Below are 20,759 nucleotides of genomic sequence, written 5' to 3'. Positions count from 1 at the left end.
TTCGAGTCTCGGTCCGGCACACAGTTTTAATCTGCCAGGAAGTTTTACAATCTGACGTCATTCATATGCAATCCTTATTTTCTGGTCACTCACCACTCCAGACGCAGCCGCTTGCGTTCTGGTGTTAACGGCAGGCTACGTATGGGACGGTAATTCCCTAGTCCACCTGCTGCTAGTGTCCGACCAATGGTGGGGGGTTAGAAAGAATGTTGCAGGGAGTATATCACTTGTTCTCGGATGGCAGGGGCAGATGTGAAGGGTACGATGTGCTTGGTGCATATATGGCGATCCTCTCTCGTGATGGTCAGATGTGGTCTTGGCGACGAGTTATAAATGCCTTCACGTTCCCATACGATTCAACATCGGGCCATTGTCACAAGCGAGTGCCCCTCAGATCTGATATTGCACGATTAGTCCAGCCGGCCAAATGGAGACCCTCAACAAGGCCACTTTCAAACTCTGTCAGGTGTTGATAACGCTGCTTCACGCGAGTATGCAGCACCTCCGAACCCTTCACAGTGATCAGTCAACATCTGACGGATACCCTATCAGTCTTAGTGATAACTCTAAACACAAACAACATTAATGCACTCTGGTAGCCGTTCTAAGTGCCGAAGAGAATTGTAAGTCTTATCAATTACATTCTCTCCCATGGTGCGTGAAAGTACGAAGTTACACTGACAGTAGACTAAATCTTCTGAATGCCAAGGGCGATTTACAGCACAAGAAACACATTCACAGGAAACACATTCAGTTGTTACGTACTACTAATGCAGGGTGAACCAAAAATAAATATATCCACATACCAACGAGAGTACTTTCTGGTTGAACTAAATGATTCAAATGGTAGTTAAAAATAATGTTCAAACTGTTGGCCTTCACGACAGGTTTCATAGATTGTACTAATGGAATTTCTACACACTCCTCTTGAGACCCATCCAAAAATGTGTCCAGGTTACACGATCTACATCGGTAGACTCTCCCTCTTTGCCATATAAGAACAAATATCGAGAGCCATAAGATCTGGAGAACCTGCAGGAAACTCAATTGGGCCCCCACTTTCTGATACCGGTAAGCTCACATATGTCTATGACAGTGTGGCGGGGAACTATCTTGTTTGTAGCAAAACCTGTCATTACAATACACTGTACGAATTGCCAATAAAATAAATTAAGCACACGTTGTCGGGTACTGCTCTCCAGTTACACTACCTCCATAATGGAAACGTCAATGAGTTCCCTAGGACACAGACTGCACCACAAATCCGCACCAGGCATAGTCAAAGCCTTTTCAGTAGTAATGTGGCAATTATCTATAGCTCATTACGTACACAATTGCGCTTCTTGACAATTCCATCAAGTTTGACTTGCCCCTCATCTGGTCAAACAATGCTGCTAATAAATACTGGTTCACAGGTAACGACCCTAGATGTCGTCCATAGATAAATGATAGCTACAAGACTGCAGATAGATTATCATTGATGTACAGGCAGAAAAGCAACGGACCAAGAACGGAGCAAGTGCTCCCTTGTGAGATCTCTCAGAGCACTTTTTCTTAATGTGATGGCTTCTCTAATACACGGATGATTGGGCTCATTTATTTTCCACGTAGCTGTCGGATCTCTGTACAGCACTCTTTGAATAGTTCTGCAGTTTCATTTTCAAAAGTAAAATATCTAAGTTAACAGTACTAAACCCCTCGCTGAAACCAACAAGGGAACTGCTAGTATAGCAGTGATGTTACAACTAACGTATTTGTATTTTCTGTTACCATGCACTTTTATTTGTTTTTAAGTTTAATTTAACGTATTGCAATGTGTTTCATGCGTGTTCTGTTCATCTTCAGGCGTTTATATATACAAAAAATCGCTCAAAAATAAAATGTATTAAAGTGCCTGTTGGGGTGTTTGGAGGGTGGGGAGCAGTGATAGGCCAGAAAACGATGTCTAGTGACGTCCTCTCCTGCCGTGGTGCTCTGTCTCGTTTGTTATGACTGACACGACAGCCTGTGTAGGATGTAGATAGTTTTGCATCAATTGTTATTGCGCGAAAATAGTGTGATACACTTTTTTTACTTGACAGTTGTTCACTTACGATTTTGGCATCCCAAATCTTCGTTTGCCTCACTGACACGTGGCGGAGCTGTTATGAGACATTACACTATTGAACTATTTACACTGTAGTGCCGTAGAATCCGGTATAGTCGTGCGTATTCAAATACAGAGATATGTAAGCAGGCAGAATACGACGCTGCGGTCGGCAACGCCTATATTGGACAACAAGTGTCTGGAGCAGTTGTTAGGTCGGTTACTGCTGCTACAATGACAGGTTATCAAGATTTAAGTGAGTTTGAAGGTGATGCGATAGTCGGCAAATGAGCGATGGGGCACAGCATGTTCGAGGTAGCGATTAAGTGGGGCTTTACCCGTACGACCATTTCGCGAGTGAATCCGATAAAACATCAAATCTACGACATCGCTGCGGCTGGAAAAAGATGCCTCAAGAAGGGGACCAACGACGACTGAAGAGAATCGTTCAACGTGACAGAAGTGCTACCCTTGCGCCAATTGCTGTGGATTTCAATGTTGGGCCATTAACAAGTGTCAACGAAACATCATCGATATGGGCTTTAGGAGCCGAAGGTCCACTCGTGTACCCATGATGACAACACGACACAAAGTTTTACGCCTCACCAGGGCCCGACAACACCGACACTGTACTATAGATGACTAGAAACATGTTGCCTCTTCGGACGAGTCTCATTTCAAATTGTGTAGAGCAGATGGACGTGTACGGGTATAGAGACAACCTCACGAATCCGTCGACCCTGTATTACAGCAGGGGACAGTTCAAGCTGGTGGAGGCTCTGTAATGGTATGGGGTGTGTGCAGCTGGAGTGACATGGGACCTCTGATACGTCTAGATACGACTCTGACAGGTGACACGGACGTAAGCGTGCTGTCTGATCCCCTGCATCCATTCATGGCCATTGTGCATTCCGAAGGACTTGAACAATTCCAGAAGAACAATGCGACACCCCACACGTCCAGAATTGCTACAGAGTGGCTCCAGGAACACTCTTCTGGTTTTAAACACTTCCGTTGGCCACCAAACTCCCCAGACATGAACATTACTGAGCATATCCGGGACGCCTTGCAACATGCTGTTCAGAACAGATCTCCACCCACTCGCACTCTTACGGATTTATAGACAGCCCTGCAGGATTCATGGTGTAATTCTCTCCAGCACCACTCCAGATATTAGTCCAGTCCATGCCACGTCGTGCTGCGGCACTTCTGCGTGCTCGCGGGGGTCTTACACGATATTCGGCAGGTCTACCAGCTTCTTTGCCTCTTCATTGGATTCTGCCACTAACTGTCTAAATATTTCACTGCACAATTTTTTTCTGCAGAAGGGGTATCATGGAAGAAACGGAAATTTTCATTCATAGTGCATAATATTGGAGATAATATTCTTAGTGAAATGATGAGTTTTAAGAACTCATATTTCTTCTGCAGTCCTTGCCAATTTTAATGCAATAGATGTAAGATGTACCAATGTGAAACAAACTACGAACAGACTGTAAGTATCGCGAATATCGATGTAAAATGCCTTAGTCAATACTCATTCACACGGTGCAAGACCGCCATATTGTATTAAGTGTAAACAGTGCCAAATTAAACAGTGCAATAGTGTAACGTCTGGCAACAGCTCCGCCAAGGTACCAATCATGCAAAAGAAGCTTTGGGACGCCGAGATTGCATGTGAACAACTGTCAAATAAAAAACTGTATCACATGATTTTTGCGCAGTAGCAATTGATGGAAAACTATCTAATCCTACACAGGCTTTTGTGTCAATCATAATAATCAACGAGAAATAGTTTCACACAAGCAGAAGACATCACTAGATATCAATTTCTGCCAACCACTGCCCTTCCTACCTACCTCCAAATATCCCAATAGCAACATCAGCAGCGAACAATACTCAAAAATTCTTAAGTTAATTTTATTTTTAAGTAACAATTTTCTGTATATACGAGGGTGAGTCAAATGAAAACCTCAAATTTTTTTAAAAATATTATTTATTGTGCAGAAGTGGTACAAAGCTGTATCACTTTTCAACATAATCCCCCCACCCCTCCCCCATGCTCAATGCAAGTCCTCCAGCGTTTACAAAGCGCATAAATTCCTTTAGAAAAAATTCTTTTGGTAGTCCGCGCAATCACTCATGCACCACGTGGCGTACCTCTTCATCAGAACGGAACTTCTTTCCTCCCATTGCGTCTTTGAGTGGTCCAGGCATATGGAAATCACTTGGGGCAAGGTCTGGTGAGTATGGTCGATGAGGAAGACACTCAAAATGCAGGTCTGTGATTATTGCAACTGTTGTACGGGCAGTGTGGGGCCTTGCATTGTCATCTTGCAAAAGGACATCTGCTGACGGCAATCCACGTCGCTTTGATTTGATTGCAGGCTGCAGATGTTTTTTTTAGGAGATCTGTGTATGATGCACTGGTGACAGTGGTCCCTCTAGGCATGTAATTCTCCAAAATGACGCCTTTTTCATCCCAAAAGAGTCAGCATAACCTTCCCTGCTGATGGTTCTGTTCGAAACTTCTTTGGTTTGGGTGATGAGGAATGGTACCATTCCCTGCTCGCTCTCTTCGTTTCCGGTTGATGGAAGTGAACCCAGGTTTCGTCCCCAGTAACGATTCTTGCAAGGAAGCCATCACTTTCTCGTTCAAAGCGCCGAAAAACTTCTTCACAAGCATCAACACGTCGTTCTCTCATTTCAGGAGTCAGCTGCCGTGGCACCCAGCTTGCAGACACTCTGTGAAACTGGAGCACATCATGCACAGTGTGATGTGCTGACCCATGACTAATCTGTAAACATGCTGCAATGTCATTCAGTGTCACTCGGCAGTTTTCCTTCACTACGGCTTCAACTGCTGCAGTGTTCTGTGGAGTCACAACTCGTTGTGCCCGACCTGGACGAGGCGCATGTTCCATTGAAGTCACAGCATTTGCGAACATTCTACTCCATTCGTAGACTTGCTGCTGTGACAAACATGCATCACCGTACTGAAGTACTGAACCTTCATTCGTCGATGAATTTCAATAGGTTTCACACCTTCACTACGCAAAAACCGAATAACAGAACGCTGTTCTTCCCTGGTGCAAGTCGCAAGTGGGGCGGCCATCTTTATACTGATACTGCGACGGTATGTGTGCACCTGCTCTATGCTGCCACCTACAGTCCATTCTGCACACCGTTTGTAGCATGCTTACCAACTTACAGAATAACGGCGCCAAAATTCGATTTGTTATTACAAAGTATGGGTTTTCATTTGACTCGCCCTCGTATAAACGCCTTAAGATGAACAGAATATGCTCGACACGCGCTGCAGTAAGTTAAATTAAACGTAAAAACAAATAAAAGTGACTGGTAGCAGAAAATACAAGTAAGTAATTATTACACAGAGTCACGGTCCCCGATTGTAGCCAATATGGCCACAAATAATAATAGTGGTGTTGCTACTGTTCTTTCCGGTATTGTATATAGGTAGTGTTCTTAAGCGCGCGAATCAAAGCTTTTCCTTCAAGTCAGATGTCAAGATGTACGACTCAGCAGAGCTTCTAAATGCTGCATAAGAGCTGTGTCTTACCTCGTGGGCACGATGTACCCTGACGTCCTCCGGCGGCGCTCGCCAGATGTCGCTGAAACAGGTCGCGTCTGCAAAAAAAAAAAACATTACGCTGCCACTAATGGAAAAAGTATCAGGGACAAAATGTCTTACTGCTGGCCAAGACTTTCACATAGATATCGGAAATGCGTTGCTCTCTCCCGATTACATAGAAAAAATAAAATTGCACTTCTTCAGGGTACTAAATTAGCTGTAAAATTCCAAGTTATCTTTGCAGCATTAATAATTATCATGAAAGGCAAGGAAATTAATGTGTGATGACTGCGTTATTTGAATACTCTCTTTCAAATTCTGAAGGTGGCAGGGGTAAAATACAGGGAGCGAAAGGCTATTTACAATTTGTACTGTCGGGTGACATGAAAGGGAAGCAGTGGTTGGGAAGGGAGTGAGACAGGGTTGTAGCCTCTCCCCGATGTTATTCAATCTGTATATTGAGCAAGCAGTGAGGGAAACAAAAGAAAAATTCGGAGTAGGTATTCAAATCCACAGAGAAGAAATAAAAACTCTAAGGTTCGCCGATCACATTGTAATTCTGTCAGAGACAGCAAAGGTCTTGGAAGAGCAGTTGAATGGAATGAACAGTGGCTTGAGAGGATATAAGATGAACATCAACAAAAGCAAAACGAGGATAATGGAATGTAGTCGAATTAAGTCGGGTGATGCTGATGGAATCAGATTAGGAAATGAGACGCTTAAAGTAGTAAAGAGTTTTGTTATTTGGGAGCAAAGTAACTGATGATGGTAGAAAGTGGAGAGGATATAAAATGTAGACTCGCAATGGCAACGAAAGCGATTCTGAAGAAGAGAAATTTGTTAACATCGAGTATAGATTTAAGTGTCAGGAAGTTGTTTCCAAAAGTATTTGTATGGAGTGTAGCCAAGTATGGAAGTGATACATGGACGATAAATAGTTTGGACAAGAAGAGAATAGAAGCTTTCGAAATGTGATGCTACAGAAGAATGCTGAAGATTGGATGGGTAGATCACGTAACTAATGAGGAGGTATTGAATAGATTTGGGGAGGAGTTTGTGACACAACTTGACTAGAAGAATGAATCTGTTGGTAGGACATGTTCTGAGGCCTCAAGGGATCACCAATTTAGTATTGGAGGGAAGCGTGGAGGGTAAAAATCGTAGAGGGAGACCAAGAGATGAATACACTAAACAGATTCAGAAGGATGTAGGTTGCAGTAGGTACTGGGAGATGAAGAAGCTTGTAGAGGATAGAGTAGCATGGAGAGCTGCATCAAACCAGTCTCTGGACTGAAGACCACAACAACAACGACTGCGTTATTTAAACACATGTGCCGTACAACGTTTACATCAGCACACCAATCTACAAAAAAAATGTTTGAAATATTGTTAGTGTTATTCTCATCTACAGTCCGCAGACTGGTTTGATGTCCCCCTCTACGCTAGTCCCCCCAGTGAAAGCCTCCGCATCTCTGCATAATTACAACAACCTACAGCCATTTGGATCTGTTTGCTGTAGTAACGTCTTCATCTCCCTTTATAATTCTAACCCCCTTACTTTTCTCCATAACCTATGGTCTGGGATGTGTCCTATCAACCAATCCCTACTTTAAATCAAGTTTTGCCATAAATCCCTTTTCTTCCAGATCAGAATCTCATCATTAGTTATCTGAGTCACTCACCTCATCTGCAGCGTTGTTCTGTAGCACTGCATTTCAGTTGGTTCTATACCCTTCTTCTCTGCACTGTTTATCATCTACGCCTCACTTCAGTACTAGACTATACTACACACAAATAACTTCATAAAAGAATACCTGAAGTATTTAAAAATCTGTCTTTTCAGAAACTGATTTCCTAATGCAGTTCCCTCAGCATTACCTGATTTCATTCGCCTGAACTACAATCGTTTTACTTTGTTGCTGTTTTTCTCATAATCTCTTTCCAAAGCACTGTCCTTTCACTGCTCCGTCACTGAGAAAACTATGTTATTGGCATTAGTCTGTCTATAGGGCTTCTGGGACACAGTTCAAGTGTCGATCACTAGTCAGCGCTGCAGTCGCCGAAAAATCCACAATCACAGTAGTAGGAAATTAAAAAGAATGAATAATGGTGTTGGTACGAAATATGATAATATTAGATGGTGGTGTGGGAAATTCAAAACTTAAAGATGGTGTTGGCAGGAAACTGAAAAAATCCAAGATAGCGGAGGTGGAACATACAAAAAGCTCCAGCTCCAAAACAGCTCAACCAACACAATTGTGCTTTGTGATCCCTCTGACTTTACGATCCAAGAGTGTGTGAAGTTCAAAACGTTTATATTAAATATTGTACCAGTACCTATCATCAGCAGGCCGTTGTGACCGAGCAGTTCTAGGCTCTTCAGTCTGGAACCGCGCGACCGCTACGGTCGCAGTTTCGAATCCTGCCTCGGGCATGGATGTCTTGATGTCCTTAGGTTAGTTAGGATTAAGTAGTTCTAAGTTCTAGGGGACTGATGACCTCAGATCTTAAGTCTCATAGTGCTCAGAGCCATTTGAACCATTTGAACCCATCATCTCATATGCATGCACAAAGCATAAAACATGAGTAAGCTTCACCTAACTTGTATAAAATGGTGCCACGTCTAAGATATTTGCCAGTACTATAGTAGTTTCAAAAATTACATAAGCTTCACTCATATTGTGTAAAGGATATTGTCAATACTACAGTGTTTACATGTCGGAAAATACGTAAACTTCACTTGAATTGATGACGTCTTTAAAAACTTACAAAGTCTTCTTCAGCTGTATTGCGTAAATTCACACCTGTCAGCACATGCACACACATGTACTTGTACCATCTGTATTTCATCTCACTCGAAGAAAAATGTTAATATCAAATTCTGTACATATTACATGACATCTCCCCCCCCCCCCCCCCCCTCTCTCCCTCTCCCTCTCCCTCTCACACCCACACACACACACAGGGGTGTGTGTTTTGTCAAAATCCAGTTATTTTACGAAAGTTTCTTTTCCTTTTCTACATACGATTTTTTCAACTAAATACTGTTTTACGAATCACAAATAATCTCCGGTCTTCACTCTTTTATAGAAAATAAACAAAACTTATGGGTCAGAATTATGGATGCTTACATATTTTTGACGATGGAAATACTGGTACAGCGGATACTTTTGGACTTAATGCAAGTCAGGTGTTCGTGTGTGCATACACTTGCGTGTGTCCGTGTGTATGTGTGTGGGGGTGGGTAGGGAGTATTTGTAAAAAATTGTTGGGTTTTGATTAAAAAAACACACAATTCCATGATTACCTTGTAAGAGAGAGAGACAAAGAGAGAGATAACATGTGAAAAGTGTACAGTATTTGACATTAACATCTTTTAAAAGTGAGATGAAATACAGACGTGTGCAGAATGTCACCGATTTACGAAAATCAGGTGAAGAAGTTTATGCTTTTTTTTAAGTACTAAGATATTATCAATATCTATTTTGAACGTGGCGCTAATTCAAGTGAAGTTTGAGTATTTTTCAACATGGGAATACTGTAGTATTGACAATATTTTCGAACATGGTGCCATTTTATGTAATTCAGGTGATGTTTTCGTGATGTTTTGGAAAGTACTGTAGTGTTCGCAAATATCTTTGAACACGGTACCACCTTATGTAATTAAGGTGAAGCTTACGTTTTTTTTTATGCTGTGAGTGCAGACTGTGAAGTGGCAGGTACAATATTTGATAAAAAAAATTGTATTAGGCACCATCTTACACTGTAACATCAGAGGATGGGATTATGAAGCACAGCTGAGCTAGTTTCGCCATCTTGGATTCCTTTAAAATTTCCCACCGCCAGCATCTTGGATCTTTTTTCAATTTCCTGCAACTGCAATCTTTGATTTTGAATTCGTCACCGCTGAAGAAATCTGCACTTACGAGTACAATTTATTTCGGTTATTACACTGACGCGGTGGAAACACACAATAAAGACTATAACGTACAGCTCAATGTCACACAAATTGAAGATAGCCTAATAATATTAAAGCCCAAATGTAGTCTGAATAGCAAAAGTCGTGAACAGATAATGACCTGTGTAGTTAACATTCTATCAAGCAAGTAAACGAGGAAATGAGTCCTTGTCATGCGCGCTTATACAGTTTTGCATTTGCTTTATTTTGGAAATTATGTTATCTAAGTCATTAGATCCTCCGTACCCTACATTGTACAGACTGCCAAACGATCTTCTGTGAAATTCAGGCACTTTGTAAGGACAGGCAAACTTAAATTTATCGTGGGAATGACGCGGCTTTATGTCACGTGTTAACAAATATTTTAAAAAATATGGTTTTGGTATACTGGCCCTCGTAACAGGAAAATGACGGACGGGACGACGATGCAGTTTTGTGTGAGAAATCAAAACAGAGCAGATGAGTGAGCCACGCCCAGTGCGCAAGGAAACAGGCGAAAAGTTTGTCCGCTATATTAACTGCGTGACTTAAATGTGATTTATACACATTCGGTTTCTAAGGACCAGGTAAAGCCATAAAAATAATGAGAATTCACGTACCTGTCAGAAATGAGGAAAGTTATCCAAGTGCAGAATACGTTTTCATTCCCTTTCTTATTTCATGTGGATGTGATAATGCTTGTTATCTCACTTCAGCCTGCTCAGAAATAGTTTTTGGTGGACCCTACTGAGCTTCCATGTATGATGTTTGAGATGAGGTACATCATTCGGCTGCACCACAGCGGAACTGAGACTGCTATTGCGCCTTACTTATTCGTAGGTCTCCCGATACGGTAATTATCTAATAAACACTTGTTACTATCGTTTTCAAAAACTTAAGTATAACTTTGAAAAATCGCACTGAATGGGCATTTGACGAGGAAATTTGCATGCCGAAAGTAATCTTCGGCAGTACAACAAGCTGAATGAGTGTAGTACGTCAAAAAGAGTACCAGTATTAAATAAACAGAAATGGGCAACAGAAATGGATCAAGCACACATTTTAAGCGTGGCCAGGGCCGTGGCGCTCTTCCTTTCGCCTCTCCCGAAAGGACTCGACCACACTGTGTCGTCTCCGCACTGGCCATACCAGGCTGATCCATGGTTTTCTTTTGCGTGATGAGCCACCCCCACTATGCGGTTGTGGAGCCTTCCAGTCAGTAGCCCACATTTTGGTTGAATGCCCCCTTCTTTTGGCTCTGCGTGCTAAGTACAGACTCCCCCGCACTTTATCTTTGATGTTGGCTGACGATTCCCGGATGGTCTTGGTTAGTCTTTTTATTCCCATACGTACTTTCTGCATTCTAGCAGTTGTACCTTTTCGTCACAGGTGGTCTTTCCTATGCTGCTTCAGCTTAGTGTTCGTTCTCTTGCTGACTTCCCTCTTTTTGTTTTTTACCAATGACAACATGACTGCCCTTTTACGTTTTTACCTTTTTCCGTTTTATTTTTCTGACTATACTGAGATGTCCCATTAGCGGAATGGAGCCTATCTGAAACAAGGGACTGATGACCTTGCTGTTTGGTCCCTTAAACCTCAAACAACCAACCAACTTTAAGCGTAGCTAGAATGTTATGACTGACTCACCTTCACCAGGCAGCCAGGAGACGAAGGCGCCGACGGTGCCGTCCGGTCGCGCTATCACACGTGTGCGCACGTCCACCACGCCCGACACGTTGTGCTTCGCTGCAACAGAGTTCTGCATCTTATTGTTGTTTGTCAAGTTGGTGGATGATTCTATTCTACGAGGTCTGTTCAAAAAATTCTGGAACTTCGTCCGCAAAATTTTTCTACGTTTATCTATTACACTGAAGCGCCAAAGAAACTGGTACAGGCATGCGTATTCAAACACGGAGATATGTAAACAGGCAGAATACTGCGCTGTGGTCGGCAAAGCCTATGTAAGACAACAAGTGTCTGGCGCAGTTGTTAGATCCGTTACTGCTGCTACAATGGCAGGTTATCAAGATTTATGTGAGTCTGAACGTGGTAATATATTCGGCGCACGAGCGGTTGGACACAGCATCTCCGAGGTAGCGATGAAGTGGGTATTTTCTCGTACGACCATTTCACAAGTGTACCGTGAATATCAGGAATCCGGTAAAACATAAAATCTCCGACATCGCTACGGCCAGAAAAAGATCCAGCAAGAACGGGACCAACGACGACCGCAGAGAATCGTTCAACGTGACAGAAGTGTTACACTTCCGTAAATTGCTGTAGATTTCAATACTGGGCCACCAACAAGTGTCAGCGTGAGAACCATTCGATACGGGCTTTCGGAGGCGAAGGCCCACTCGTGTATCCTCGATGACAGCACGACACAAAGCTTGAAACGCGTACGTTTCATATGTATTCATTACCAGCGATGGCGAGGCATGACAGAATCTCTGACCAGAGAGTTATTTATCGTGGCTAGTCTGCGCTTGACCGCGCGAGACGACAGTGCTAGCGTGTAGCGAGTCGGCAGTTGCGTGTTGCACTCTGTCTGCAGTAGTAGTCAGTCGGCAGTAGTGTGTAGCGAGTCGGCATGCGTCCGCGGTGTGCTCTGCCCACGAGTCTCGTCAGGAATGTGGTGGACGATATGTATATTATTGTAGAAGGTAATGAAGCAGCATTGCGCTCAGCTAATAACGTATGTTAATTGTAATTAATTTGTTCAAAAAGATGCCCCAATAATAACTTTTTATAAAGTAACTCATTTAAAGAAAAAGATTCATTTCAAGCTAAATAATATTTCCTATGTATTCCCTCCAAGAATCAAAATTAAATTTAAGCCAGCATTGCACGAAGCTATGCCGAAAAATAAGAGCAAATATAGAAGCAGTTTTACTGAGGTAAGAATTTTGGTTTAATTATTTCACAGGGCCGAAGGTCAGCGTTGCTGCCCTTATAAGATTTATCAGGTTTAATTATTTGTGTTGAGATGTTACATTCAGTTCATGGTTCATTATCTAATTAATATTATTGTGTGGGTTCTTGGTCAATTTCCATTTTTTAATTTCGTGCGGGGAGGTTACACTAGGGCGACATCCGGACCAGGATCGTATTTCTTTGTGAATCTTCTGATAAGTAGTCAGATATCTGCTCTTATTTACTTAAATATAATTAGCATTTGGCGCAACGCTTATACTAATTTTGTCACTTTCTTTCACGGATCATCGGCAATTCGTGGCTCTTTGTTGTATTTGTGTTTGTTGCATTTTGCATTGTCTTTGTTTCATTATTGAATAATTGTGATTTGTGTAAAAATGCCGCGAAAAACTGTTAATAGTACATCGCGAGGTATAATGAGTGAAATAACCGAATTAAACTACTTGAATGACAGTACTAATGACACACAGTGTAGTGATGACAATCCTCCGTTTACTGACAATCAGTGTGTACCGACCACTAATATTGATTTTTATCCTAGTGATGAACAAACGAATTCGATTGTGTCCTCTGTTAATTTAACGACAATTGATGACGCGTGGCGTTCTGTTGCAATGAGCGCTGCCCAGCTCAACACAACCGGTTTGCAAAATTTACGTAATGAACAGACAGATTTGTCCAATGAAAACGAGCAGTGTAATCAGAATGCGTCGGATTTATTTAATTCCGATTTAGTGACCAACAGTGTACATCCGATTGGCAAACTTTTTCAAGAATCACAAAATGACCGAATGGTCACACAAAACGTGACAATTGCAGGTACGCCATCAAATGGCACAGAGAATAGAGCCGATAATTTAGGCTCAGATCCAATTATGGCAGTGTTGCTACAATTTAAGGAAAATTTCAAACAACTTGATAACAATTCCAAACAACTTAAAGAAGACCTCAAACAACAGCTTAATGAAAATAAAGAAAATCTCAAACAACAGCTTAATGAAAAATTAGATAACCATTACAAACAACTTAATGAACTAATTGATCAAAGTTTTAAACTGACGAACGAAAAACACGACAACCTTAACGAACAGAACAAACAAGTTAGTGAACAGATTACAACTGTTACCGTGCAACGTCACGACACGAAAGAACAATTACGTGAGGATACTAAAGCTTGTGCTAGTAACAGTAATGAAGAAGTTGGAACTGTTGCACAAGAATTAAGTAGTACACGTGTAGGCACAACAGAATCACATAGAGACGAAATTAATGCAGTCACTGAACAATGTCCTAAAAACGCAACACAGATACGCGACGAGTTTAATTTAAAGTCACCAGAACTTTCACACACTGTGGATACGGAAGTCGAGAAGAAATGTGAACAACAGAACAAGCAAAATGACGAACGTATTAAAGTAACAGAAACGAAAAATGTTTCACTCAATAACACAGCACAGCATACGCGCCATTCCGAACATTTCTCACACTCACACAGCCAGTGTAATTTAAACAATTTACAGAGACTACGTGACTTAAAATCTGAAAAGCTACGCAGCTTGAAATCCGAAATGACACAGACAAACAGATTCTCACACAAACCTGAACGTGTTCTCAAATTCAGTGACGAGAACGTAGATTACGAGCAAATTTTATCCGTAAGAAAATCTATGGAATTTAAAAATGACAGAGCACAGGTATACGCTTCGAACTGGATACGTCGATTTATCTTTGTACTTTCACCAGCTTGGTCTGTAACGCAGAAACTAGCTTTGAACTGGATACGACAATTTGCTCTTGAATTTTTACCAACATTTCGTGTAATGCAGAAACTACAATTAGCATGGATACAGCAATTTATTTTTGAATTTTCACCGGCATTGCCTGTAACGCAGAAGCTAAAATTTATTTGCAGCGCGTAATAGACCTCAGGGGATTCATTACGCTTCGATGAATATGTGCCGTAGCGTGCACAGGGCCCCGAGCTGTAGTAGTGCTGTTTCATCTTTAGTTTTCTGCACTGCTGCCTTCTCTTCTACTATCCTTTATATCTTTCAAAATAGCTGTTTAACTATTGCTCTACCTAGTATTAAGAAGAGTGTAAGGAAAACCCGATATGACAAATTTTACCGAAAGTGACAGTTCTCTTTAGACACTCCTGAAATGACAACTACCAGCGTAATTTTAATATCAAAAAATTTTTAATCAGTATGAGTAAAATTATCAGCAATAGGAACCACATTTTGGTAACAATACAGGTTTTTCACCGTAGCAGCAACAAAACCAACCGGTTAGCATACCTAACCAACAATGTAATGTACAAGGTCAACCAAGCTTTAATGTTTCGCCGCGTGCACGTATAGTCTCTGCTCCAACAAATAGTAACGCACGGCAGCAAGGAAATAACTACGTACAGAAAACACAATATTTCAATCCCTATCGTAATGCGCCGTATAGAAATGACTATCACGACAGACGTAAAAACGATGAGCACAATTTTCAGCGTACATCTAATAACAGTCGGTCTTACCAACAGCAAAACATCAGCAATGACATATTATCATGAATGAACCAGACAGTAGGTATCATCCAGAACGTAATACGTCAGGAAGAAATAATAGGATAGTACAAATAGTTGAAATGCCACAGAATCCTCCCGAAAATAATAACATGCCAGATAGAATTTGATTAAATACAGTATAGGTTGTATATGCCAGTAACGCAAGCAATATTTAGATACGCAGAATCTTGTTCACGAAAATGTTATTTGAAACATGCTTTGTTGAATGCACCACTTTTATCGCACCCAGATCGTACCAGAAATTTTTCCATTGCTACCGACAGTTCTAACACCGCTTTAGACGTACACATTTTTCAGGAAATTGAAGAAGATGGTTGTACTGTAATTAAAAACATCGCATTTGCAAGTCGCATTATGTCACCTGCTGAACGAAATTATTCTGTTACAGAACTGGAAACATTATGTGTTGTTTGGGCTTTTACGAGATTTCGACATTTTCTTTATGGAAGACATACCACCGTTTACACAGACAACAGAGCGATACAATTTTTACTTTCAGCTAAATTTACACACGACAGATTAAGCAGATGGAAACTTTATCTACAGGAATTTAATTTTACAATTGTTCACATTCCCGGCACACAAAATGCTGTAGCAGACGCACTATCTCGTTCTCTCAGCAACAATCAGCAAGACATCGCGACCAACTTCTGCAAAGCAAATTTCAGCGTCATGTACATTCAACAAGTTGCATTTGAAAATTTCATTTCGTCGTCATTACAGGACATAGCACAAGAGCAAAGTAAAGACAACGTGTGGAAAGAAATTAAACACCTTTGGCAAGATAGGAATAATGTTACGATTAGAAACCATTACACTGTACGCAATGACATTCTGTTTCGCCGCTGTCATCCTGACAACAACAATTGGTTATTATGCATTCCTGACGAGCTTGTTAACAAATTAATCTGGTATACTCGTTTAAGTTACGCACATTACGGAGCTAGAAAATGTTTTTTTTATACTGAGACAGAACTGTTATTTTGCCAACATGGAGAAACGTATACGACGAGTTTTAGCGTCATGTAAAATCTGCCAGAAAGCTAAGTCAGACACGACTTCACTATTCCTCCATTATATCCCATTGTACCTGTTAAATTGGAACATATGGCCGCTGTAGACATTTTTGGTCCGATTCCCAGAACTAATAGAGGTTTTTGCTACATCTTTGTCGCTGTTGAACTCACTTAAAAATTTGTTACCTTCACCCCGTTACGCAAAGCTACTGCTAAAACTGTTTCGAAGGCATTTGTAAAACATTTTTTATTTCATGTAGGGCATGCGTTGAAAGTAATTTCTGACAATGGATCACAGTTTCGGTCTGCTATATGGACACGTATGTTACGATCTAGAAACATTTCTCCAATCTATATATCCAGGTACCATGCTTCTTCGAACCCTTGTGAACGATTAATGAAAGAAATTGGTAAACTGTGTAGAATATACTGCCATAAAAGACATATTGATTGGGACACACACATACACTCATTCCAGGATGTAATTAATTCCATACCAAATGAATCCACTATGCTATCTCCGTCTGTTATACTGAAAAATGTTGAACCACATAACAAAATTAAAGAATTAGTAAACTTTTCTACATCTCGTCGACTACGACACCATGAAATAATTGACATTGCGCTGAACAACATCAAACGTGCCGCAGAGCACCGGAGAAGACAACAAAAACAGGTTTGTATACGCCGTGACTTTCACGTTGGACAGAAGATATTAGTACATACACACTATTTATCCAACAAAATAAAAGGTAGGTGCACTAAATTTGAACTTCTATACGCAGGTCCATATCGGATTCGCAGCATTCCTCACCCCAATGTTGTACACGTCGAAACTTCGAGAACCAGAAAATCCAAAGGAAACCACCACATATCGAATATTAAACCTTTTATTGAATGAAGATACTTTATGATTTAACATGCTGTAATGCCATTTGCTAATTTTTATGACCACTTATGCAATTATATTTACATGAATACTTACTGATGATTTTCGTATTTTTCTTGGTAAGTGCCCGGCAAGGTAAGGTTAGCAGGTCGCTTTTCTTGTCGTTACACATCAGACCGTGCATATTTTTTCAGATAAACTTACGTATCTTATGAATAATTATGCAATTTTACCTAGTGACATATTAATTTTAATTTTATTAAATTCTCTCTCCATTAAAGTCTTTAATTGTCGCCTCTATTAACTACACAACATACAAGCTGAACACAAAGAAAGTCACATTTCTTGTCATCACTTTTTATGTATGTACGATTGTTTTCCTGTTTTGTTTGTATGCACTATGAAATAGTTAAGATATAACACACACCAGTTGACTTTGACATTTTTGCCCTATGATATCTCAACATCGTGACTATTTTACATTTTTTGCTGCTGCATTATGATATTCTGTGTACATTTTTGCATCTGAACACTATGTTTTTTGACATATTACGTTTTCTGTCATGCTATGCTGTATGCTCAAATTATGTTACTATAAAACAGTTTTTATTTAATGGGTATATGATTTAAATGCAAGACATTAATCTTTGTTCATCATTTTCAGAAAGAAATAACGTGTAAAGGAAATAAATTAAACAGAAATGGGAATTTCACCTACAGAATAAACGAAAAAAGATGCAAAAACCTTATGAGGAAGAGTAAATGGATCAGGATTAACAAGCATTAACAAGAATATACTATACACATCGTAGAATAGCAGTCTTAACTAATTTTTTCTTTCAGAATACGAAGCGATTGATGCAGGCTGTCAGACAGAACTTCACATCTTAGTTTTCGTGATGAAATATGATAGAAATAAGGAATAATTGTATAATGAATAATGAAGTGACTTTTTTGCAGATGATAATGAATGATGATGAATAATGATGAAGAATATGCTACTATGAATAATGAAGTTTTCTTTACAGGTGATGATAATAATGGAGTTATGATAATATGGATAATGAAGTGATGGATAATGAAGTTTTTTTCTTTACAGATGAGGATGATGTTGAAGTTTATGTATTTTTGCTATGTAGTTATTTAAGTATTTGTTGCAGTTCGTTTTGACAGTATGTGTTATATTGCATAGTAGGATGACTGAAGGTTTTGAAAAGGACAGCTAGGGAACACGTATTTTTTATACACATTTCACTATCTGTTAATTCGAAGTTCAGTACTTTTCAGCATAAAATCCGTTTCTTCTTTCAGTCTAATAATCCATTTTTGTATATTTTGCAGGAGAAATTATTCATGAAATTAATGTACTATAAGCAGTTGTTCATTAAACCCATGTCATTTATGAATGTGATTACATATACTCTACTTGCTTCATAATCTTGATACAGCTGACTCATGACGAATGACGTTACACATCTTCATTTGCAGCAATAACTCAAAAGCAAATATTGTTATTAATTATCGATCCCAACGCAATGCATTGCTAGCACAAAAAAATGCTTTGTAACTGGCAAATGAATGCCACTGATTAATGTAATAAGATGAACTATGAAGACAATGTTTACTATAATTAGATTAATTATGCCATTTATTAACTCATTTTCAATGATGACTTCTGATGGTTTGTAATTAGGCAATGAGTGCCAATGTTCTCTGTAAATGACTTCTGATGGTTTGTAATTAGGCAATGAGTGCCAATGTTCTCTATAAATGACTTCTGATGGTTTGTAATTAGGCAATGAATGCCAATGTTCTCTGTAAATGACTTCTGATGGTTTGTAATTAGGCAATGAGTGCCAATGTTCTCTGTAAATGACTTCTGATGGTTTGTAATTAGGCAATGAGTGCCAATGTTCTCTGTAAAGTTACTCATGAACATTATTCTGTAATACTACGTACATGGTACAGAAATGTTCAATGACTGGGCAATGAGTGCCACCCATTACTAGTGTAATTCTCAATGAAGACTAGTATGTGACTTAATGTCCTTCACCTTCTAACCTAATTACCTGGAATTACTGCAATATCCGTTTGTCCTGTATATCCTCATGATCATGGAGCACTATATTTGGTTTTTGCACTAATTCTACGTTGCTGTAACAGACAAGAACGTGGTGTTGACACGACATGCTGTCCACCACAATGAGCGATGAGATGCTATTATGGTCCCACTGTTTGGTGTACCTAATGTACTACCAAAAGGATAACATGGAATATTACTACGGCATTTCAGTGTCTTGGCTACGGTGATTAATACTTCTGGGAAAAGAACTTTAGATTGCCTCACTTGGTGTTGTGCTTCTGTAGAAAGATATGGACTTTCAGTGCAGCTGCGTGCAACCTAAAGTGCTACAACCATGACGCAATCCTTCCCTTTCCTATCCTAATTCTTGTAACATATTAAAAATCATTTTGTTATCATGATTTGTATTCATGGCCTATACTTTTTGTGATTTGCTGATATGTTCTGCACTACTGTGCGTGTGCACTTTTGCCATTTGTGAATATGTTTTGTACTCATTGTATATATTTTGTCTTTGCCTGATATGTTCTGTACTCAGTGCATGTGCACTATATTTACTTCATGTTCTACACCTATATATATCTGTATATATTCTGTAATTGTAAGGTTAATTAGTTAAGAAAAAATTTGTTGCTCATGGCTAGTCCAAATGACTCACCATCGCTGCCAAATTTTTGCCCCCCCCCCCCCCCCAGTGGAGGGTTATGAAACGCGTACGTATCATATGTATTCATTATCAGCGATGGTGAGGCATGACAGAATCTCTGACCAGAGAGTTATTTATCGTGGCTAGTCTGCGCTTGACCGCGCGAGACGACAGTGCTAGTGTGTAGCGAGTCGGCAGTTGCGTGTTGCACTCTGTCTGCAGTAGTAGTCAGTCGGCAGTAGTGTGTAGCGAGTCGGCATGCGTCCGCGGTGTGCTCTGCCCACGAGTCTGGTCAGGAATGTGGTGGACGATATGTATATTATTGTAGAAGGTAATGAAGCAGCATTGCGCTCAGCTAATAACGTATGTTAATTGTAATTAATTTGTCAAAAAGATGCCCCAATAATAACTTTTTATAAAGTAACTCATTTAAAGAAAAAGATTCATTTCAAGCTAAATAATATTTCCTATGTATTCCCTCCAAGAATCAAAATTAAATATAAGCCAGCATTGCACGAAGCTATGCCGAAAAATAAGAGCAGATATAGATGCAGTTTTACTGAGGTAAGAATTTTAGTTTAATCATTTCACAGGGCCGAAGGTCAGCGTTGCTGCCCTTATAAGATTTATCAGGTTTAATTATTTGTGTTGAGATGTTACATTCAGTTCATGGTTCATTATCTAATTAATATTATTGTGTGGGTTCTTGGTCAATTTCCATTTTTTAATTTCGTGCGGGGAGGTTACAAGCTTTATGTCTCGTCAGGGTCCGTCAACACCAATATTGGACTATTGTTGACTGGAAACATGTTGGCTGGTCGGACGAATCTTGTTTCAAATGGTATTGAGCGGATGAACGTGTACGGGTATGGAGACAACCTCATGAATCCATGGACCCTGCATTTCAGCAGGGGCCTGTTCAAGCTGTGGAGTCTCTGTAATGGTGTGGGGCATGTGCAGTTGGAGTGATATGGGAACCCTGATATGTCTAGATACGA

The 20,759-nt window shown here is 40.1% G+C and overlaps 1 protein-coding gene across 1 annotated transcript in view; it reads right to left on the bottom strand.

Moving 5' to 3' along the window:
• LOC124605992 overlaps positions 1-20,759 on the bottom strand; it is a 230,835-nt gene that overhangs the window by 70,722 nt on the left and 139,354 nt on the right. The window contains exons 5-6 of the mRNA XM_047137954.1: positions 11,263-11,361; positions 5,667-5,734 (exon numbers count right to left, since the gene is read on the bottom strand). Coding sequence (XP_046993910.1) covers positions 5,667-5,734; positions 11,263-11,361 — 167 coding nt within the window. The remainder of the gene's footprint in view (positions 1-5,666; positions 5,735-11,262; positions 11,362-20,759) is intronic.

This window comes from Schistocerca americana, chromosome 3 (genome assembly GCF_021461395.2).
Source record: "Schistocerca americana isolate TAMUIC-IGC-003095 chromosome 3, iqSchAmer2.1, whole genome shotgun sequence".
Lineage (NCBI taxonomy): Eukaryota > Metazoa > Arthropoda > Insecta > Orthoptera > Acrididae > Schistocerca > Schistocerca americana.
This window is presented reverse-complemented; position numbering and strand designations above follow the sequence as displayed.